The sequence below is a fragment of the Cynocephalus volans genome, chromosome 17 (genome assembly GCF_027409185.1).
Source record: "Cynocephalus volans isolate mCynVol1 chromosome 17, mCynVol1.pri, whole genome shotgun sequence".
In the NCBI taxonomy this organism is placed as follows: Eukaryota; Metazoa; Chordata; class Mammalia; order Dermoptera; family Cynocephalidae; genus Cynocephalus; species Cynocephalus volans.
Window position 1 is genome coordinate 16,100,655 of NC_084476.1, and position 24,160 is coordinate 16,124,814.

The 24,160-nt window shown below is 35.3% G+C and overlaps 1 protein-coding gene across 1 annotated transcript; it reads left to right on the forward strand.

Annotated features, from left to right (window-relative positions):
- Nucleotides 1-23,004, forward strand: RAB14 (RAB14, member RAS oncogene family). Its single transcript, XM_063082423.1, has 8 exons — nt 1-263; nt 8,190-8,248; nt 9,399-9,452; nt 10,781-10,958; nt 14,440-14,506; nt 18,710-18,797; nt 19,130-19,160; nt 20,216-23,004. Exons 2-8 carry the CDS (start codon nt 8,197-8,199, stop codon nt 20,391-20,393), a joined length of 648 nt encoding a protein of 215 aa, XP_062938493.1. The 5' UTR covers nt 1-263; nt 8,190-8,196; the 3' UTR covers nt 20,394-23,004.
- The last annotated feature ends 1,156 nt before the right edge of the window (nt 23,005-24,160 follow it).

The window sequence follows — 24,160 nt, forward strand, 5'->3', positions numbered from 1 at the left end:
TTGCGAGGGTGACAGGAAACCCTGTGCAGGGAGCGCCGCCATCTTGGACCAGCCCGAGGAAGATCCTGAGGGAGCCGCAGGAGCGGTCGCCGCTGCCACCGCTACCGCCGCCGGAGCGTCTGCACCTCTTGGCCCGCCCGCCTACCTGCCGGGGCCTCTGCCGACCGCTCCGGCCCCCTCTCCCGCTGTGCCCGCACTCCTTTTCTTCGTCCGGACGCCCCCCTCCCGCCCGGAAAGCTGCCCAGCCACCAGCAACCCCCCAGGTAACCCGGGCCTTCCGCAGCGTCCGCCGGCCGATGCCTCCTCGCCCGGCGCCTCCTCGCCCGGCTTTTCCGAGGCGCGGGGATGGGGACGGCGGCGGGCCGGGCAGCAGGCGGGCGGTGCCCGGGCCCGTCGGGCCGCCGCGAGCCCGGGGGTCGGCGGTGGACGCTGCGGCGCCGGCCTGACAGGACTCCTGTGCGGGGGCGAGGTGGCCTCCGCGACGCCCCTGCCCCGGCCCCCGCGCCCTCCCCGCCCGGCGGACAGCCCGGAGGCATGCGGGGAAGGGTGTGTTCTGGCCTCGCCTTCCCCGCCTCTTCGGCGCGCCTGGGCAGAGCCGCATCTCCCGCAGGCCGCTCTCCTGGCCGCCTGTCCCCGCGGCTGCAGACCACCCCCGCGGTGTTTCCCCCGGACGTGGCGTTCCCGTCCCGCGGGCCGCGTCTGGCCCTGAGTACAAAAGGCAGCACCTCGCAGCCTCGCCGGCATCTTGGACGAGCTCCCGTGTCCTTGTCGATGTGGGTCGCCTGTCTGTGGACCCAGGCTGGGGACCGGGTCTCAGGGTCTGTGCCTACGGGCTTCTGGTTTTGGGGAGTTCCTCTAATGCCCGTGGACATCCTGGAAGGCCTTGAACCTACATAGCATCTAGAAATAATGAAGAAGAAAAAAAGTTTTGGAATTCTGGAATTTCGGAAAAGAAGACGGAACCAAGAGTGTTTTGAGAGTTCGCACTCTGCTGTGTGCCAGGCACGGATTTAGGTGTCTTAACACATTTTTCTTGCCTGGCTAACCTTGAAGATAAATTGAATTATTCTCGTAAGTGGGGAAACTGAGGCCTGAAGTTGTGATGTGCCTAGCTAATGAGGTTACATACAAACTGGCTTCTCCCCGCACTGTGGCTGGTGTTGTCTGTACTACACTCAAGTTAGGCTCAGGTTGTAGACTTGATCATTTAAAATGTAGCCACAACTTAATTCTTTTTTCTTCTGTTTGCATTGGATGACAGCTGATTACCGCTTGATCACCTAAAGTCTAACTATGTCAGCTACTACACTGTCACATCCTCATTTTCACAACCACAGAGGAGAGATGGCAGGATTTCTGTTTTATATATTAAGAAGAAACAGGTTATGAGAGAGCAGGTGCTTTCCTGGTGGTTCTACAGCAAGTGTCAGAGCCCAAATTTGAGCTCTTGCAAAGTTTACTGCTCATTTCATTACAGTCCTAACTGGCTTTTATTTAGATGTGGTTATTGAGGATGCTCTTGACTTGGCAATAATCCAGTTTTCACCTCCCTTCCCCAAAGCCTTTCCACAGTTTTTCTCCATGAAGTTCTGCTTAGGCTCTTTTACTTGGTCGTGGCTTAAAGCATGTCAGTGGTTGAGTTTTTGAGTCATGTTGCCTAGGGTTCCCACTCCAGTACTGCCACTTCCCAGTCAAGTGATCTCAAGCAAGTTACTTAACCTCTTAGAATTGGTGTCCTCATCTACTCGTATAAAGGGGATAATTGAACCCACATCATGGAGTTGTTGGGAGGATTAAATGGGATTTAAAGAAGGCCTTTAGCACATTGCTTGGTAAGTGCCACAGTGCCTGTAACAGTGCCAGGCACATAGTGGGCAGATAATGTCTGTTGAATGAATAAGAGAAGCATCGCTTTGGATGGCTGTAGATTTAGACCTGGGCCTTAATCCTAGCTGTCCTTTTAAACTTTATAATTGTTGCGTACTTCAACTTTACAACAGAATTTGGAGTGTTCTTGCAACTGATTTTTCTCAGTATCCTGTCTTTACATAATCTTAGTAAGATATTGTACTATTGGAAGAAAGTTTTGGTTAAGGTAAATAAAATGTTAAAACCAGAGCCATTGAGAGAGGTTTCATTTTTTAAAAAAAACTGGATTTTCATGTGGTTAAAAATTCCAGGCATGGCTGGAGACAGCAATTCATGAATAGAGGTATTATAGGTATGAGGGAACTTCAAAAAGTTTATGGAAAAATTGTATTTTAATTCTACTTTTCCACGAACTTTTTGAAGTACGTCTGTACTGTACTTTTTAAAAACTTTTTGTTCTGGACAATTTTAAATGTATACAAAGTAGAGTAGTATGCTGAGCCTGTCAGCCAGTGTCAACAGTGATCTCTCTTCATCTATATACACGTGTCCTTCCAACAAAATCATTTCGAAGCAGTTATCAGACATCATATCATCAGTAGAATTTTCACTATTGCTAACCCTTTTACCTCCAGTAGTAAGTGCAAGGTTTTGTTGTTGTTTGGTAAGTGCTTTCCTTCTGTGAGAAGAGGTGCAATATTGAGTACTTTATTTCCTGTTCATAGCATACCATCAAAATTAGCCTGAAGGTTTTGCCTTTCTCTTGACACATTAAGCAATCCAGTTGTTTTTTTCTTATCATTCACATTATTAGTTTAAAAAAAGTGTGACATTAAATATCTTGTCAAAAGTGAGGATTTTTTTTAAGTGGGCCTCAGAAGTGGGTGGGTTATAGTCAGAGGTTGTACTACTGTTGAGGAAAGGAAATTGACCACTCATTTTGACTAGATTATATTATTGAATTAACTATGGAAGTTTTGTGTCCACCTGACTGACAATCAAGTAGCATTCCACTTTAGTGGACCTGTAAGCAAATGAGAGTGCTTTTGATCTTGAATTCTGTGAAGGCAGAGACAGTGTTGTCTTTTTTTCATTACTATATTGTGAGAGCCTAGCATAATGCTTTGTGCTTAGTAGATACATCCCCAACAAATATTTTTACGTTGGGATCACAAAAGCATTTTTTCTTGGCTCCGCTGTTTTTAATAAAATGTCTTACATGTAAAATAATTTTTTTACCAGTTTAAACAATGAGGATAAGAATTTAAATCACCTGGAATTTTTAGTGGGTTGCTTTTTCCCTGTTATGTCTTGAATCAGTTATGTAAAAATTATGCAGTAACATCATATGTTCTAAGGAGTAGAGTAAAATAGCTATATAACAATCGTGAAAGTCAGATGTAGTGTATAAGCAAACACAGTAAGGAGTTAAAACATTAAAACACCTGAAAAAAGAAAGCCCTGTATTATTGGGTGTTGGTGTTTTGTTTTGAGGCAAATTGGCTTCATATGATGTTCCCCATATTATTGGTAAAATGCAGAAATAATGTTGGAAATGTTATAAGTGGGAGCTTTTTTTGTTTTTGTTTGGTTATTTAAGCTGTTTGTGTACTAGAACTTACATAAAATGCTTTAAAAATATTTATCAGTCATTTATTTTAATAAATAATATTTTAAAATATTTATTTTCTCTATTTTGAATATTTTAGAACATATTGCCAAATGAATATGGTACATGCTTATTATAATAAGTCAGTGCAGGGATGTGTAAAAGTAAGTTAATAATTTCCCTTTTCCTTTTTCTGATCTCAGCCTATATACTCATTTTCACAATTTGGTGTGTATTGTTCTATATTATATGCATATAGGGTTGAATGTGTGTGTGTTTGAAAATGTATACTATAGCATGAAACTGTGCAACATGCTTTTTTTTGCTTAACAAAATCATGGATATATTTCCAAGTTAATGCATATAGATTTAAACGAGTTTTAAACTGGATGCATATTATTTTGTACTACAGATGCACTTTATTCAGTCACTTCCCTGTTGAGGGGAGTGTAGATTGTTTCCAGTTTTTTGCTGTTTAAAAAAAAAAGGTGCATTAAGTGAACTTACACCTGTAGCCTTATGGACTGAAGCTTTTGTTTCTGTAGGATACATCTAAATGGATTTTGGGGCCAACAGATGATTTGGATTATTTTAAAGATTTTTAAATATACTGATAACTTTCCAAAAATGTTGTGGCATTTCAGATTTCTACAAGTAGTTTGTATGAAAGTGTCTGTCTTCACATCTGTACCTGCACGTATCAGAACTAGTCATTTATATCTGTATAGTCATGTTGGGGAAGGTGTCTGACTCAGTTAAAGGGAGAACATGCATTCTGTTTTTGGCATAATGATTTGTGTTTAATGTGTGTTTAGAAACCATGTAGATCTTAATTTATCGACCTGGAAATATGTCCATGATTTTGTTAAATGGAAAAATGCTTCAGAGTTTTATGTGATGGCATATCCCTTTTTTAAATATATTTCTCACCTTAGCAGTGGTATGTTTCATGATCAATAGATGTGGTTGAGAAATCCTTTGTTAAAGCAGTATTAAACATAGTTAATATTAATATTTAAAAGGGTCACTTAAATACATGGCACAACAACTATTATTGTTTACTACGCATTTAGTAAACATTTCTCTTGACAGCCAGGAAGTTTAGAGCTGAATTTTACGTGCACTGATAGTAACACTATTATACTAAATTTTTAGTATAATTATTTTCTCTCTTTCTCTGATTTTGATATTTTGCTTTTATCAGTCTACCTACATATGCTTTTAATAAGCTATCTTACGGACAATCATGGTCGTTGGAGTCAGTCCTGGGTTCAAGTTTCAGATCTGCCGTTTACTAACTTTGTAACACTGGCCAAATTAATGAATTTCTCCAAACCTCAATTTCTTCCATTTTTGCATGGACATAATGATAATGACTGTAGAATTGCAAGAATTAAGAATTATATAAGACAGTATGGGGGAAAATAGTGAAGATCATCACATGGTTTACTCTTAAATGTTCTCTTAAACTTTTTTGTAAGTAGATAAATTGTTATGAATTATTATCCCTAATATTACCATTCATTCATATCTGCACATTCTTATCATAATGCATCATCTGAATGTAATTATTTAATACTTCTTATTCAGAAATATTAAGAACCAAGTGAGTGAACTGAGAAGGTGTGTGTCCTAAAGCACCACTACAAAGCTTCATGGTATATCTCATAATCATGTGGAGGAGACAGGATGGTTAAAGAGGGGATCTCTGCAGTGAAAACATTCCTAGGTTCAGTACAGACTGGACTACTTAAGCTGTGTGACCTCGGCCTGTTACCTACTGAGTTATCTGTAAAGTGAGCACAATAGGAATTATAAGGATAGTAATAAGGATTAAATGAAATTTTATGTAAAGTATAAGAATCATGTTTGTTATTAGTTTACAAGTTGTTCGTCGTTTATTTAATGATGCCTTTTGTCTGAAATGTTGTACTCTTTTTTTTCTTAAAGGCATTAAAGGAAATCTTATGTACACATGAACTTTATTCAAATGCTTTTTGTATAAGTTTAAGAAAGTGGGGAGGGGGAGGAGGAATCAGTAAAGGGACATGAAAATCAACTACATTGTATATTGATAAAAAAAAGTTTAAGAAAGTGCATTTTAATAGCACCAGTAATTGTACACAAGTTATAGAATATTACCAAGGTCTTTTAAGTTAGTGGAAATTGTAGTGTTTCGTGGACTCTTGTTTTCAGAGTGTTTAAACTAGACCAGTGTTTCTCTTGCCCTTTTTTTTGGACCTTTGAGTTCTCAAAGTAAGTAAAACAAAAACACCCTTAAATAACTGGGGGGGTGGGGGGAGGGGATGTTTTTCCCCTTCCAAAGCTAAGTAGACAAATTCCTCACTTTACCTGTGGTGTGTTTCATATTCAAGATATGAGGTTTAGAAATTCTTTATAGTTCTATTGCAAATACATAATTTTGACTGAATGTGTCAGTAAACTATATAGTAATATATTTAAACCTAGTCAGTATCTGACTTTAGAATAAGAAAGGAAGGACCTGTTGTGAGTGTTGGTGGCTACAGTGTTAGATGTTTTCTGCCTTCCTTGTCTACTGAAATTAGTGTTTGAGCAGTTTTCCTTTAATTCTGTTTTTTTTTTTTTTCTGGTAGTTTTTTAAGAAACTTGAACCAGAAAATTGTGTTGTGACATAGAGACAAAGTACTGGTATTTAATCTGAAATAGTGATCATTACTTTTATTTGGAAATAGTTTATGATAATGCCTGTAATTTTAAAAAAAATTTTTCAAAATTAATTATCTCAGTAGATATTTAATTAATGAATGCTTTGTGTGATAATTAGTAAGTACAAAAATTAGTACAACTAGATTTGGGTTATAATTTTGTGATTAGTCTTTAGAGCACTTGAAGTAGAATTTGGGATTGTTAGAGGCCATAATTTTAACATAATAAAATGGAAGGAAGCAAAGTAGTACGCTACAACTTTTAGTTAGGAGAGGGAAAGGAAATAAGCAAATCAAGGGGAAGAGCAGAAGAGAAACAGTAATTTAAAGGTGAATAAGTCATTACTTTTACCCAAGTTTGAATGAGGAAAGAAGAGTTTAGAAGTTAAAAATTAATTAGAAGAGTGTGGGAGGAATGCAGGTTAAGAATTTAATAATACTTAAATATCATTTTTAATGTAAGATATTTTTTTCTTCGTGTTTAGAGTCTGGTGCAGAGATCTGGTGAATAATCTAGACAAGTTTTAGCCTCAGGAGAAAGTTTATACTTAGAAGTTTTGAGTCCCTAGTGTCTGGGAAAGGGAATAAAGTTATTATGTTAGAATCTGTTAATCTAACTAGAAAAACTCCCTTTCCTGAAAGAACTGGTTAAGGGAGGTTTTGGTGATATAGAAGACTGGTTATTAATGTGGTGTTACAACATGCCAAGCTGGAATGGGAAGTAAGGCATCTAATTTGGCTGAATGTAATACATATAGTTGAATAAGACTATATTGTGTGAAGTGATTGCTTAGTAATATACTGTAACTAACAGCTTCTTCCTTGATAACAGTAATTCACTTATTTTAAAAATATATTCTTTCCACAGGTTAAATTTATTAGTTATACAGGAATTTTATTTGAAATATGGTATATAGTTAGGTGTTAATTTCAGTAAATGAATTTCTCCAATCATATCAAATGTCTGGCTTGTGTAATGTGATATTGACCAAAACAGTAGAAACCAGATTAAAAAATACTATAAATCAAAATTTTTTAATGGGATTAAATCTTCATATATTAAATAATTTTTTTTCTTAAACTGAAAACTGGAGAATAAATTTTATTGGAAGTTATTATCAGTGTTAGAATTCTACCCCTTGGTTTTTAGCACCGAGCACAGTGTCTCACACAATTTGAATCAAATGGAGAGGGTTTTTTTTGTTGTTGTTAATCAAAAAGTTGGAGAGAAATTAGTGTTCTTTAGGTTAAGTATATCTGAGGGTTAGAAATAGGCTGTGATCTTTTGAAATATCTTCAAATACATAACTTTCAAATTTTACAACCACAAGTATAATTTTATGGCATTATTTCTCTCAGCTCCTAGAACAGTATATAACACTTAATATATTGTTAATTTGCAAGTTCTGTATTAGTTTGAGCCATAAGAAATTGCCAGTAATAATTGACCTTTTATCTTTTGATCTATAGTAACAGTTTCATGTGTTTCAATCTAATTTTAACTTACTTGATTTGAAAGTTATGTGATTGCTCTTTCATTGGATGCTATTGATTTAAAGTAGTGTGAAAAAATTATTTTGTGTTTATAAGTTAGTGGTTACTTTTTATACCATTCTCTTTAAAATCAAAGTTCTGAATAAGTAGTCACTAACTTGATCAGTTAACAGAGAAGGGAAACTTAAGGGGAGGAGGACTGTTATAATGATGTTTTTCTTGTTTAAAATTTTTCAGAGTAACATTTCCTATTGGATATTTCCTTAAGTGAAATATTGGCGTTGTTTTGGTATAAATGGTTTCTCATATTTCTATGAATAATGTATGGGAATGTTAAAGCAACATTCATCCAAAAGAATTTGTATATTCAATCAATTTGAGAAAAGCAATTCAGTCTGACTTATTATAAACAGTATTTTGTTTATATTTGGTGTCCTTTATTTTATACATCTTTAAAGGATAGCAGTGATCAGTTTGGATAACTTACGTATACTTTCCTTCTGAAGTAACACTGTTTTCTTTGTTTTTAGTGCCACCATGGCAACTGCACCATACAACTACTCTTACATCTTTAAATATATTATTATTGGTAAGTTTATTTAACTTATGTTAAATAAGTTCTTTTTCCACAAAGAAGATTAACTTATAAAATATTTATGTACTCGTACTTAGACATACCACTGTAGAAGGAGTGAGTGATTTTTCTCACTGCAAAAAACTAAACCTCCTTTGATAAGATTTATTTTTGCATTCACAATTAACCTTAATGTACCTTTTGCATTGTGGCCCTGGATTCTTCTGTGCTGGGGACCTTGTGAAGTGATACTTGTTGTTCTTAAGGACTACCTGAGAGCTTGTGAATACTGGGAATGAGATTAATTTCCTAGGAGTACTGAAACATTCCAGAAATACCAGAGGCCTCAAACCCCTTGGATTCCAAAAATTGGGAGAGAACATTGATTCAGAATAAGTTGTGTAACATGTATAAAATAGAATGTTGGTGAAATATAATGTTCTTATGTTTCAGGAAGATTTTGCTCAATTTAAAAGTCTTAATGCTTTTTATCCAAGCATAGTTGTAAGAGTACAGTTGAAAGTACTCATGCTTTTCAGTGAATTCTTCACATTTTAACAGTTTGGTTTAATGTTGAGCTGATGTGACTTTGTAATGCTTCCTTTACTAAGGGTTAAAAATTGCTGTAGTACAGTCAAAGATGACATCTGTTCTGTTATGGTTTTCATGTAATGCCAATTCTTTTCTTTTGTGGAATTTTACAAGAAATATAAGACAGGGGACCTAGTGAATCAAGCTTCAAAACTCAGTTTGTTACTTCTGCTTTTCATATGCTACCGCATTTGTCACTCTTAGGAATCTTTTACTTCTGTGTATGGGTTAAGGGAAAAAATAAAACTTTGAAACAGCTCAAAGTAAAAAATGCTATTACAACAAATTTCTCTGTCAAAAAGCACTTCCCAGCTGGTAGCTATTTATTAACATATTAATTTACAACCAAATTCTGTCACTTCTAAAGGCTGGGAAGTCAATTAGTATATCACAGTGAAAACTGACCTATAGATCTTTTAAATCTATTATAAAGTAGGGAAATAAAATTTTTCTAAGTATTCCAGAAACTTGTGAGGTGATATGGTGAAGGATATAGCAGTCATTGCATATGATTATAAGAGTGTAAATTAAGGAATGTAATTGATACCTGAAAAAAAATTTTTTTTTTAAACAGGGGACATGGGAGTAGGAAAGTCTTGCTTGCTTCATCAATTTACAGAAAAAAAATGTAAGTTCAATACATGAGGTAAAACATTAGTAGCTTCTTTATTGTCACATTTCTCTTTTTAAAAAGTGTCATTGCAGTGTACTTTATCATGTAAATATAACCTTTTCCTATATTTGCACTTTCACCTTTAAGTATAGTGATTTTTTTTTAATTTGTGCAGATAAAATGAAAAATACCAGCATGTTTAAAGTGTTGATTTTTATATGCCATATATAATGTGATTCACTTGTTTACGATTCACTTGTTTTACCATTCTCTTGATAGTAAAAATGTAAAGTTAATTTTTTTAAATGCATAGAATAATGCCTGATTTAAATAATCTTTTTTATTGTTATTCTCTGATCTTGTGTTAGAGAAATTATTAGAGGGAATTTGCTGCGTATATACTTTGTTAACTAATAGATTTGAAATACTTAAAATGGAATTCGTTCTGCATTCATGACCAGTTGGTTAAAATTGAGAGTACAACTTTATCTTGGGATAGGGGAGGGGGCCAATTTGTTATAATTTATATGCTAAATATAGCTGAAATTGTTTTTATATAGTTGAAATTATTTCTATTTTTCTGCTGCTTAACACAGAAGTTTGATGTGACATTTTATGAAGTGGTCTGTGTACTTGTACCAGAGAATAGTGGGTTTAGGTTTTAAGTGGCCTAATTATGAGGAAAGTACTAAAAACTTGTCTTATTGGCTTGAACATATATAACTTGTCAATGTATAAGTGTAAATTAAACATTGTGATTTTGAGACAGTGATGGTAATCCCCAGGATCAAAATTTGTTTGACTAACAATTCCTAGAGTCTTAAGACCATTGATTGATTTGTTATAGGTAATGATTGTTGGAAGGCTAAATAATATAATGTTGGTATTGTGAAGAGTTTATTAATGTTCTTATTTTTACTTAGCAGATTCTTTTAGTCCAGGGGTCAGCAAGCTGTTGCCAGTGGGCAAAATCCATTTACTGCCCTGTAAATAAAATTATATAGGAACCAAATCATGCCTTTTTTATGCATTGCCTATGGCTGCTATTTTGCTTCAGTGGCAGAGTTGAGTAGTTGTGACAGAGACCTTTTGGCCTACAAACTGAAAATATTTACTGTTTGATCCTAAGCAGTTTGCTGACCCCTGTTCTAATCCAGACACATTTCTCTGATTTCTTACTTCTTGGTCATTGCTTATTTTTTTTTCCATTGGTAGCTTTAGTCTTATTTATAGCCTACACATATTAGTAAGTCAGTTGATTGTTCAGTGGATTTTTCCCCCACTGGTCTTAATTTGAAGTTTTCTGAAAGTTGGGGTAATATTTTTTTCCCCTTCCCTAACAGTTATGGCCGATTGTCCTCACACAATTGGTGTTGAATTTGGAACAAGAATAATTGAGGTTAGTGGCCAAAAAATCAAACTGCAGATTTGGGATACAGCAGGACAGGAGCGGTTTAGGGCTGTTACACGAAGCTACTACAGAGGAGCTGCAGGAGCACTTATGGTGTATGATATCACTAGGTAAGAGATTAATAATTTTTCAACCTTTATGCTTGGGAAAGGAAATCTACTTTGAGGCAATGTGGTTTCTTTTTTATTTAGGCATTTTTTAGTTTATAATTATATGACTGTAAATGAACTATTTGGGTTTTATGGTTTCTTCTCTAAGTTGCTGTGTTAAACTTGATATAACACGTTGATTTCTTCTCTGAAAGTTGGTGTGACAAAGAACTTTAGGAGATGGTTAGTGGAGCTAATAGAGGAATACAGTTCTGAAAAGCAGCATCAGTTGAATTATTTGAGGAGAAATAATAATTTATATGGAACTTTGTTCTTTTCACTTCAGTAGAAAGCAGGCAGGTCTTAAGGATTTAATCTCTTCAGTCTCTAATGTTAAAGTTTATACCTTCTCAAAGGCCAAGCAAGGAGTTAAATCATTTTGCTAATTCAGCATGGGAGATTATAAAAAGTTCTTATGTTTGAATCTGAAGGTGTTTGAGTATTTAATTGTTCCTTTACTTAAATTCTTTTTTGTCCTAAAATGGATCGAAGTGACATAAAATACTGCATGCAGCAGGGTTAAATTTGTTTCAGCATGGCTATTTCTGGATACTCAGAGCTCTTGATATAAAGTAGCAAAACTGGAGTGTAAAGGTTTGGCTTTGGAGAACATGGAAAACTGCCACTTTATTAGAACCTATGCTGTTTGTCTATTGTAATTAGAAAACGAACTGGATCACCTTTCATGCTGATGCAGAGTGCCAGTCAAAAAGCAACATGATTCTTACCTTTTTTGGGGGTAGAGATGGGTGAGTGGGACCAAGTGATAATTAGACTCTCAAGCATATTTCCTCTTGGGAAATGCTTTATGCTCTTTCCTCTTAAAGCGTCACAATGCACATTAGGATACTTAGGACACTGAGAAGTTCTGCAGTAAAGAAATGATCAGTAAATAGTATTGTGGGAAGCCTATTAAAGAACCTGGCCATCTGTATAGAACTGTCTCATTTATGAGGAATGTATTCCTGATGACTTTATATAATTAAAAACTCCATGTATTATTAATAAAATTTGAATATGGTGATGTGTGCTTAGAATGTGATTTGTTTTTGCTTTTAAACATACCTTTTAAAGATAGTAAATACTTTGATAAGCTTTATGTCTATTCAAGTGATCAAAAGTACTTCAGCTGGAGACAACCAAAATGACCATCAACTGAGTAAAGGGATAAACACGTTGTGATATATCCATACAGTGGAATGTTATTCAGCTATAAAAAGGAATGCAGTATTGATACAGTGTGGATGAACCTTGAAAACATTATGCTAAGTGAAAGAAGCCAGACATAAATGGCCACATAGCGTATGATTCCATTTATGAAATATCCAGAATAGGCAAATATATAGAGACAGAAAGTGGATTGCCAAGTGAGGGGGAGTAACTTCTAAGTAACTTCTAAGCAGGGTTTCTCTTTAGAGTGATAAAAATGTTCTAGACTTAGATAGTGGTGATTAGTGCACAACTTTGTGAATATATTAAAAACAACTAAATTATATACTTTAAAATGGGCAAGCTTTATGGTATGTTCATTATATCACAATAAGACTGTTAGTGAAAAAAGCACTTCAGGCTTTAGACAGGTTCTTCCTTGACCCAGTGATACTTTATGGTGACATTGATGTTGCAGTCATGGTACCAATTTTTTCTATTTTTAATCCTTGACATTTTGCAAACTTTAAGCCCTATTTTCTTGGCATTAACTCTTAATTGTTACAGGGTGCTTTTCTAAATCAACAGCATAGCCTGTCATGACAGTTGCTTTGCCATATCAGTTTGATATATCTAATGTCCTGCCAAAGTTAGGGATATTTTAGCACCTTGTTTGGCGCTAGCACCACCAATTAAGAATATTTGATATTTATTTATAGATTTAAAATGATAATGACAGTGAATTTTTAATTAGTAATATAATAATTAGCAGAATAATTTGCAGAAGGTATGGTACATGTAAATAATATGGTTTATGTGATCTTGAGACTACTGACAAAGGATGTGTAGGCTTTTCTGTTTAGCAAAGTTTATAATTCACTCTCCCTGCCAGCTTTAAAATTTTAAATTTCATTAGAATTAGTATAAATATGTTTAGACTTATTTAAGGTTTGTTCATGAAGTAAAACATATCTGTTATGTAAAATCAAGGTATGTCAGTACTATAGATACTGAACAGTGATAAGGCTTGTGCTCTTTTAAAGTGATATTTGAACATTGTTTAGTTAGAAAATTCTTAAACATTGGGGGAAAGGTGCTATTTTGATATATATGACATCATTTTTTTTTTACTTCAGATGGTGATTTATGTATAAGATATAGAACCAAAAAAAAAGAATCTGAATAAGGAGTTCTTTTTAGTTTCCATTCTGAAAGGATTAAATATTTGTAATATTGAATTTTATATGAGCACTGGCAGCTGGAGATCATGAAATATGTTCACAAGGCTAAACTAGAAACACTTAGAGGACATATGGTGTGTGTAAAAAGGTTCTAGGCCGGGCTCTGACATCATTTAAATCTTTATAGCCTTCTGTTTCTCAACATGTTAAATGAGTCAGATGGATTAATGTTCTGTGAGTCTCTAAATCAGAAACGTTTTTAACTTCAAAAATTTTATTATCTTGACTCTTTTGGTAGTTCTACTCTGTATAGTATTGTAAGTTATTTGGATTTGTTTGCCATCTTGGGGCCTACTTGTCTAGTGCACTGAGCCTGAATTTTTAAACTCTTGCTTGGAGAAAGTGAAGAAATAGGACAGTCTGAATCTCAAAATGATTTAGCTGCCTGGTAAATAAGAGTACAAGGTAGGATAAACTTCCTCTTATATCTGGGGACTTGAATTTCCAGTCAAATACATTAAATGCCTTTTTAAAGCCATCTTTTATGTTGTTGTAGTTAGCTTACTCTTCATTATTAAGCAAAGGTGAATTATGTACCAGCTTAAAATAGTGTGACTGTCTTGGTTTCTAATTGAAAATTAGAATTTAAAAACATGCAAAAATATTTTCCATTGAGTGTGTCATTTGTTAGGCATTTTGTACTACTTTGTCTCTGTTTTGTGATTGAAAATATGGATAATTTAAAAATAATTTTAGTTCTGACTTCAGATTGGAAATTTTGAGTTCAGAATTTTATATTAATTTGATATCTTTCTTGCTTATTGGTCTGTTTACGATGTGCATTTAAATGTAAATAATGTGCTCCTGATGTAATTAGTAAAGTTGTTAGATATTGAATTAACTTATTTAAAAATAATGTGTTTGGGTAAATTTTTGAAAAGTATGTGGTTGTATTTCACAACTGTTCTTCAGAGTAATTAGTCAATGCAAAAACACTCTTTTAGGATCTGTTGATTAAAATATACCTTTTAAGTATTTATTGAAGTTTCTTTTTTTCTGTTTAAATGGCAATTGTATGTGACAGTCACAAATTTAAACCTTAATTTTTGCAGAAGAAGTACATATAACCACTTAAGCAGCTGGTTGACAGATGCAAGGAATCTCACCAATCCAAATACTGTAAGTTAAATGACATCTTATTATACAGAACTTTTAAGATCTAAGTTAATCCAAAAAGGAGAGCCATTTGCTGGTGAGATTTTTGTATTTAGGTACTAAGAGTGAGAAATTCTTTATTTTATTCTGAAATTAATTGAGGAAAACTTAACATTTAACATTTTTTTTCAGTTCTAATTACCACAGGTTTTACATTTTATCGTACTTGGTTTTTCGTGTTTGTAGTTGAAAAAAAAAAAGAAGAAAATTATGAATAAGTTGGTGATCTTATGTCAAGTGAAGACTGAAATCTGAAATTATAATTTTAAAAGGGACCTGCATTAGTTTCATAAAAGGTTAGCATTGGAGGAATCTGGGCAAAGTGTACAAGGGATTTCTATTATTTTCTTACAACTGCATGTGAATCTACAATTATCTCAATAAAAATTTCAATTAAAAATAATTCTGCATGCTTTAAAAAATTAGCTTCTTAAGCAGACTGAGAAGATATTTATTGAGATTTTATAGGCTGGCCACCATGGTAGACACTGCAGTATTGCAAAGATAAAGATAAATGTTGGTTCTTGGTCCCCAAGAATTTATAGTCTAGTGAGAAGAGAAATAGCAGGTATACAGATAACTATGTTGCAAAGCAGATTGAAATATAAATTAGAAATAGTGAGTGGCACAGTGCTGGGGGAGCCCAGGATGAGCAGTGCCATCTGGAGAAACCAACGTTACAGAGGAGTTGTGTTTGAACTGGGCCTTGAAGGGTGAGTAAAGTTTCAGTAGATGCCCTTGAGAGTGTTCCAGTGAGGAAACGCACTGAGCTGTGACTGACTCTGAGCTTCTCAAGAACAAGGTCTGTGTCTCCCTTAGTTTTATATCCCACCACACCTAGCACAGGCCTGGTTCAGGAAATATGTAATCATTGGCAAGATTGGCTTTTATCAGGGAACAATGGTTTAATCATATTGAGTCAGTTAACATAGTATGGCTGTTATGTTAGTCCATTTCTGTTGCTTATAACAAAATACACAGAACTGGGTATTTCATAAAGAAAACAGAATTTAATGCTTATAGTTTCTGAGGCTGGGAAGTCCAAAGTCCAGGGAACGCAGCTGGTGAAGGTCTTGGTGGTGACAGTGATGGCAGGGTATCATATGGCAAAAATGGCGGATCAGAGAGAGAAAGACAGTCTCCTCTCTCTTCTTTTAAAGCCCTCAGAACCATGCCCCTGACCACCATTTTTAATCCATTCATTATTGCACGGTCCTACAATCCAATCACCTCTTCAAGGTTCCACCTTTCAATTACCATAATAGGATTTCCCACCCTCTTAATCAATCACAGTGGGGGCTAAGTTTCTAACACATAAAAGTTGGGGGCACAATTCAAGCTTCAGTGAGTTTTGGGAGGACATTCAATCCATTATTATGCTATAGATTATTCAATCTATTATTATGCTAGGGACTGTGCCTGGAACTTTCATTTCCATTATCACATTAACCCACTGTAGACATAACATGCAAACCTATAGATGACTATTCATAGCAGTTTTATTTGCATTAGTCAAAAACTGGAAACAACCCAGTTTGCCATTAACAGGCGAATGGTTAAACCATCTGGTATAGTCATTCATACCGTGGTGTACTACTAAGCCATACATAGCAATGAATTATTGATACACGCAACTATTTTAGATGGATCTCAAAAGCATTATGCTTAGTAAAAAGGCCAATCTCAAAAGTTTACATAATGTACAATTCCATTTATAAAACATTCTCAAAATGACACAGTTGTAGAGATGGAGAATAGTGGTTGCAGGGGTTAGCGATGGGGTGGAGGGTGGGAACAGTGTGACTATAAAGAGGTCAGCACAAAGCATTTCCTTCGTAGTGATGGGACAGTTCTGTGTCCTGATTATGATGACACAAATTTGTACCCGTGATAAAACTGCATAGAACTACACACGTGCACACACATGAACCCACAAGCATGTTAAAACTGAAATCTGAATAGTGGCTTTTGATTGTACCAATGTCAGTTTCCTGGTTTCGAAAGTATGCTATAGGCTTGGTGAAAGATACCCCAGGACTTCTCTATAATTTTTTGTAAGCTTCTGCATATCTATAGTTATTTCAAGTAAAATGTTAAAAAAGAAGCAAAACTAATTGTAGATGGTTCACAGAAGAGTATAATAAAATTAGCCATGTCCTTCCTACCTCATTTATGCCCTTTGAACTCTAACCAGATCTTCAGGAGAGAAAAATCTGTTCTTTAAGGTCCACTTCAAATATTATATTTTCTATAAAGTTGCCTTTGATTTCTATGTAGAAGTCATGTACTTTCTCATTTTGTTGCTGGTCTGTTTTGTGCCTCTGTGTAATTAGCATGCCACTTTATGCCTCCCCTCTCAGGGAAATAGGAAGCCTGGTTTGGAAATTCATAAGGAATTGGTAGGGAAGCAGTATTGCTTGTTTTGAGTACGTGTCTTATAATAGCTGTGTACTAGGCTATTGTGACTTTATCAGACCTGATTTTTAAAAAAATGATTTCCTTTTAAAGTATCATTACTATTCTTTTAAAAAACAGTGAACTATATATGAAAATTTCTTTCCCTTCTCAGTGGATACTTGTCCGTACTGATTGAAGAATACTCACTTTTGTTGTACTACTTAACTGTCCTTGTATAAGGTTTACATTCAGATCAAAATTGTTATTTAGTTCATTGGACAGAAATTTTTGAAAGTGGAAGAGCCAGGGCTGTAATTTTTCTTTCTTTTTTTTTTTTTTTTGGCAGCTAGCTGGTATGGGGATCCATTATAAGGCTGTGTTCTGAGCTGAGTTAACTGGCCAGCCCCAGGGTCTATAATACACATAAAAAAGAGTTAATAGTAGAAATGCCTTTTAGTCAGAACCATCTATTCCTAAAATATCCATATCTGAATTTCCATATCTGTTTGGAAAGGAAAAGGAGGGGAGTGTTTTACTAATTGGTGTCAAATAAGCTTGTATACAGGTTGAGCATTCCAAATCTGAAAATGTGACATGCTGCAAGATCTGAAACTTTTTTGAGCACTCTTATGCTGCTTAAAGGAAATTGCTCATTGCAGCATCTCAGATTCTGGATTTTTGGATTTGGATGTTCAACTGACTGGTAAGTATACAAATATTCCAAAAACCAAAAAAGTCTGAAATTGAAAACACTTGTGGTCTCAAGCAGTTTGGATAAGGGATACTCAACCTGTATGTACACAGTTTATCTATACTTGTCCCCCTTTTTTGTTTCCCAGGGCTACATACTTTTTTCTTATAACTTTGCAGAGTTGCCTTTAACTTTGGCCTAAATTCAGTTGTATAAATGATTCCAAAGTGGATACTGGAGTGTGGTATTTTGCATTGGACTTGAACTAATTACATGGGTGCCCCTGTCCTCCACCCCAATTGTCCCCTGTGGATATACACAGACATCTGCCTAGAGATAGTGTGGAGTAGCACAGTATTTGTCTTAAGGTCACAGTTTGTGTTTTCTATCTGGATTCTAATGTCCTCCTACCATTGATTCACTGAGTGACCTTTGGCAAGTCTCTATGCCTTATTTGAGCTTCAACTTCCTCACGCATATCCCAAAGGAGTCGAACTAGGGTTTTTTTGTTTGTTTTTTTTAACTCTTCGAAGGTCACAGAACTTTTTGAAAATCTGATGAAAGCCATGAGTCTTTCCCCCAGGGAATATTCCATGTATACTGTATTTTATGTTTAATTTCAGGGCATTCATGAGTTTCCCAGAGCTTGTCCATGGACCCTTAGTAATCGTACTCAGGTAAATCATAATCTTTGGCCTAGATCACCAAACTTTGGGCCATATCCTACCCATGGCCTGTTCTGCAATGGCTTGTGAACTAAGAATGGTCTTTGCATTTGGTGGTAAAACAGCAAAGAAAAATTATGTAACAAAGACCATATGGGGTCCCGAAACCTGAAAAATATACTGTCTGCTCTTTATAGAAAGTTAGTCAACACCTGATGTAGATGATTGCCCAGATCCTTCTTAGTACTAATGACTTTATGATTCTGTAGTCCTGCCTGGATAATTACTAGTATTTGGTTTCCTTTTTAGGCCCAGATGTTTTTTCTATCAAGATTTTTGGACTTCAGAATTTGCATGGTTAGTTTTAAATGGTTGGTTTTGTTTTAAGATGTCTTTCTTTTGATCACAATTTAGGTAATAATTCTCATCGGAAATAAAGCAGATTTGGAGGCACAGAGAGATGTTACATATGAAGAAGCCAAACAGTTTGCTGAAGAAAATGGTGGGTTTCTTTTAAGACTTAATGGTCACACTTGGGAGAATTTCTAAGGAAAGGTGGGATCTCGATACTGCAGATGATTTGACAGTTTTTTTGAATGCATACTGCTCAAAAATCTAAAGAATGAGGATATAACAATGTTTCTATTTCTATGAGATTTATGTTGGGAATACTACGATTATTATAAATATGAAGAGGCCCTCCCTCTTACTTTTATAAAGGTTTATGATAGGAATATTGGAAGCTGATGGAAAACTTACTCAGATGGTACTGAAGAGAATGCCCTTGTGAGTTAGTTTGAAATGTCCTAATTATAGTCTGAATTTTATTTTTAGGCTTATTGTTCCTTGAAGCAAGTGCGAAAACGTAAGTATGGCTAAAATGTAGATCGTGTTTCAATTACATTGAAGTTTCTCAAGTAGAACCATACATTTGAAAAGTATATAATGTATATATGATATAAAGTATAAATGTGTAAAGCTTATGGCAGGAAGAATAGTAAGCAAATATCCCTTTACTTCCTGTTTCACATTTCAAAATAATATGAATTTTTGTTACTTTACTTAACAGGTTGTACCTTGATTATGCCTGTTGGTAACCCAGATTAATAAATGAGACTGTTTACATTTCAGAAATGTTTGACTTTCACAACTCAGGTTGAGTTTGGAGTCTCAGATCCAAGCTTGGCCAATCTGTTCATATAATGAACTGACTTAAGGAAATAGTGTCTAATCAGAAGCATAATAAACTTTTTCTAATGGTTCTTTTATGTCCATTATTGAACCCTAGTGTTCCCATCATAGTTCTTTATTGATTAGCCAAAAATGCCTTGCAGTGGTAAGGAGAGGCTTACCTGTTTTTGTTTAGCCTCAACTGTGCTGTTAGTCCCAAGAGAACTGAACTGAAGTGTGAACATGGCTAAGCATGAGTATGTCGCCATCACATAATAAAAACAGCACAGTTCATGCTTGGCTGATCAGATCATACAAATCCTGGAATCTTGTTCAGCATGTTTGGAAAGATTTCATTTCTGTTTGGAGTAGTCTCTCTGTTATCACAGAAATGGCCTATCTCAACTGTCATATATATATATATATATATATATATATATATATGTATATATATATATATATGCACGTGTATATATTAACATACAGCATTTTAATAATTAGAGCACATCTAATTATCCAAATAGGGTTTGTAAAAACAACTCTTAGTATCATGTTTATATGCTTTCCACAGAAAATATTTTCCCATGTTGTTCTCTTAGTTTAGTCTTCTGATAATCTCTTATTAGATGACAGTGGCTAAGGTGAAGACATCATGGCAGTTGACTAAAGGTTAGCAAAAGGTCAGTGTGTAATGCCTTATCTTTAGTAGAAAGCTGTGGTTCTCGAATAAAGTTGTCAATTGCCTCTTAGGGGAGAGAACGTAGAAGATGCTTTTCTTGAGGCCGCCAAGAAAATCTATCAGAACATTCAGGATGGAAGCCTGGATCTGAATGCTGCCGAGTCTGGTGTACAACACAAACCCTCAGCCCCACAGGGAGGCCGGCTAACCAGTGAACCCCAACCCCAGAGAGAAGGCTGTGGCTGCTAGTGACCTCTTTGCTGTGGCCCCTCATTTGACCTTTCACCTCTGTCTCTTGGAAGCAGTACTTTTTACTGCCTCGTTGTCTTCTGTACATCTTACTGGGTTTAATTCAAAAGAAAAAGAAAAAACTCTGTTGGTAAAAACAGTTTAACAAAATACTAAACTGCTAAACAACTAGATGTAATCAGGCTATCAAAGGCAAGTAGAGTAATAATCTCTCCTGCATGGTAAATCTAGACTTTATTTTCCCCTTGATTGTCTTCGTGATAGGTATGTCACCAATATATGATTTAAACTGAGCACTGATGCTGGACTTCATGATTTTTACCCTCCCTCTTTGGCAAGGTTTTGTCTCACTGTACGGTTTAATTTGATATCTTAAGCCTTTCTCCCCATCTTTAACTGTACAAGTATATCTGTTGTAACCAATAAGTTAATTGCTGTGAAATGACTTCTGATGGTAGAAAAGGGGTTCTATAACTGCTTTTCGTTTGTTTTTGTTGGATAAATTCCCTGTTGTGTGGGTGGCAATTTTCTTGACAAGGTTTCTGTCTGTCTTAGCCTTGCACAGGGAAAATAACCATTTATCTTTTCTCCTATACTTAATAGCTTTATCCTTTTTTTTTTTTAACACCATTTTATCCTTTTCTCTTTAACAGAAAGTAAATATGTATAAAATTTGAAGGAACCGAACTAACAATACATTCTGTGTATATTATTTTAATGAAGAAAATAAATTGATTACTGGCATTGGAACAGTATAAAATACCAGTTTGTACAGTATGACCTATATGTGACCATGTTACTCCCTTCCATTTCACACAAGGAAATAGACACAACTGCAGTTCAAAGTAATACTGGCTCCACTCCTTGGTGCTGGCAGTGTTTGGGGACATTATGCTGGAAAGCACTCCTAGCATCAGAGGATTAACACTAGCAGATTCTGTTCCATCTTTGCACTGTGGCTTACCTGCTGACTTTCTTAACTGTTCTTGTGCAATTGACAGTGTGCTAACCTGCTTTCTTTCTGTAAACCTTTTGCATTACAGGCTGCATTCTTGCCTTACTGTATAGAAAAAGAAAAAAGGCTGGGTTTATCATTGCACATTTTAAGCTTTTATACCTTTATCTTCTTGGAATGGTCAGATTCTGAACCGGACAGCCAGAACCACAGGTCTGCTGTTAAGGGATTTTAAGTTGTGGATTTTTAACACTACAGTGAAATAATTTAAGATAACCCTTGTGTTCATAGTATGAGGGGCTATTTTATGTCATGTTGGCATAAATTGTTTTGAAAAAAGGGAAAGTGTTTCTAGTGGTGTTTCATTGCTTGTGCTGATACAGAGTAAGTTATTACTTTGCACTAGGTGTTTTGACCACTGAAAGAATACTGTATTGCAAGAGACACAATCTTATTTAGCCAAACATCTTATGTTTTACCAAGTTCTTCACTTCTGTTGATTGATTTCTAATTGAATTTATGGTTCGGTAGCTGAGAATTGAGAAGTTATTTGAAGCAGGATAGGTAAACCTCAGCATATTATGCACTCAGCTCAACTGTTGTGTTTAAAATACACATTTTTAAATCCCTCTTTACAGACACTAACGTAAAAGTATATCTTTCCAGGTTGTAAACATGTGGTAGTACCAGAGTGTTATATAGTCAATGTTAAATAAAAGCCAAAACTGGAATATGCAGAAAATAGGATTTGATTAATTTGTGGACTCGTCTTTATTTTCTTCTTTGTTCAACTTTTTAAAAAAGATTCCTGGCATAGATTGGTATATTCTGTTAAAGACTTACAGTGATCCATTTTGCTTACACTGTTGCATCACAAGGGATTTGCCCAGGGACCATGACCTGCTGGTGTGTGTATGTATTTACAAAGACAAAACAAACAAAAACCACCCATTGGGATATAAGGTAGCAATCACAAACTAAAGACTACAGCTTGTTTAGGTGCAATACCCTGATTCCCAAAGTTAGTTACAGTGGGTCTTATTGGGTTTTGTGACAGAAGGATTTATTCAAACTGCTGTACTCTTCATTTGATGTAACAAAATGCTATTAATCTAAATATTTGTAAATAAAGTACCTATATGTAGATTAAATTAAAATTGGTTGCATTATTTTCTGAACTATAATAGATTTTATTTTCTTTAAGTGAAGTTATTTGGCATAAGCTGTCGGTTTTTATTGCAGAACTGTCATTTGTTGAATAGAGTTCTACATATGTAGTGCATAAAACCACATCACTAAGTACTTGAGCTAGTTTTATCCTTGTGTCCGCATCACCCTTGCAATATGTTTTTAGTCAACCTTTTTCAGTGTGAGATCAGCACATTTGGTGGCTGATTGATAGTGTTTTCCCTTGACTGTACTTGGGGCCAAATTCTATTATTTGCCTATGTAATTCCCTGTAATAAACTTGGGTGCTCAAAAATAGAGGAGCAAATTGTCATATTGTAACATCTGCATTCCAGACACTGGGCAGTATACTTTAGAGAAAATGTGAAATTCTTTTAATTTTTAATCCATGGAAGTTTACTGCTTGTATGGGTCACCTGTTTCTCTAGGTTACTCGCTGCCCTCACACCTATGTGGAGGCCCTCTGATAGTAACTGGTGCTCAGTACTATTTATGCATTAGACATTCCAGTACAATGTTCAGGTGTTTTTCATGGACAATAAAAGTGTTTGATGCAGTAACCTTAATTTTTTTTATTTGGTTGGTGTTGCACACAATACTAGTTAGAAGTAGTAAAATTTCTTTAGGGAGATGTTTTTTGAAACCAAGTGTTCGGCTTCATACATCACCTCACTTCCAGTCCTTAAAACAATAGCTTTTGAGAACTTTTTTTGCCCATACGTACACCTGTTTTCAAGTGCGATTTTTAAAAATTTAATCGACGAATGGTTCAGTTTGTTCTCCTTAATCAGAAGACTAAGTTATTACCTTCTGTTCCTGTTCATGTGGGAGTATAGAGAAGATACACCCAGCAGTTAGAAGATACTTTACCCTCATTCAGCACGGGTCCCTGAAAGATGTCAATAATTGCAAATAGGCTAGGCCTTTAAGCATTTTGCTAAGAGTTGAAAAAGTGAAACAGGAGAATATAAATACAAGACAAATTGAGTTGTTTTCAAAGTAGATGCCCTCTAGAATTTAATGTATATTGATAAGTTATGTCACTTTCATTGTCTTTATTGTAACTACATTTATCTCATACCTTAATGGTCCAGTTCTAGCCAAACAACTTTTTAGGAACATATACTTCAGTGGTGCGGGATTACTGCACTGTGCTGTTTTGTAGCTAACGTGGTGTAATGCCTGTCATGGTTCAAAAGCTGTAGTGGCCTAGAAGGAGTTCTTAGGAATATTTTAAAACCTTAATCTATTACATATTTACCCTTTGGGAATAATTCTATCACCACAGAACTGACAGTAGTTGCTATTCTTGTTTTTAAAGAAATGCGTAGATCATGAAGTTGAGCCATTCAGTATAGTAGTTCAAAAATTTTAAAGTTTAAACACAGTTTGAATTTATCACTGGGTCAGATTCTGAAAGTACAAAGTTTTCATAATTTTTCACCAGTTAATACTTTTGGCCAAGGAAAGGCAACTTAAGTATAATAGTTTTATAATAGACATTTTCAAATGATGAAATATACTTAATAAGTACAACTTCAATCTCCAGGTAAAAGAAAACCATCTGAAAAATTGTCATTTTCTTGGAATCAAGGTAAAAATGATGGCTTTACCATAGGTTGAT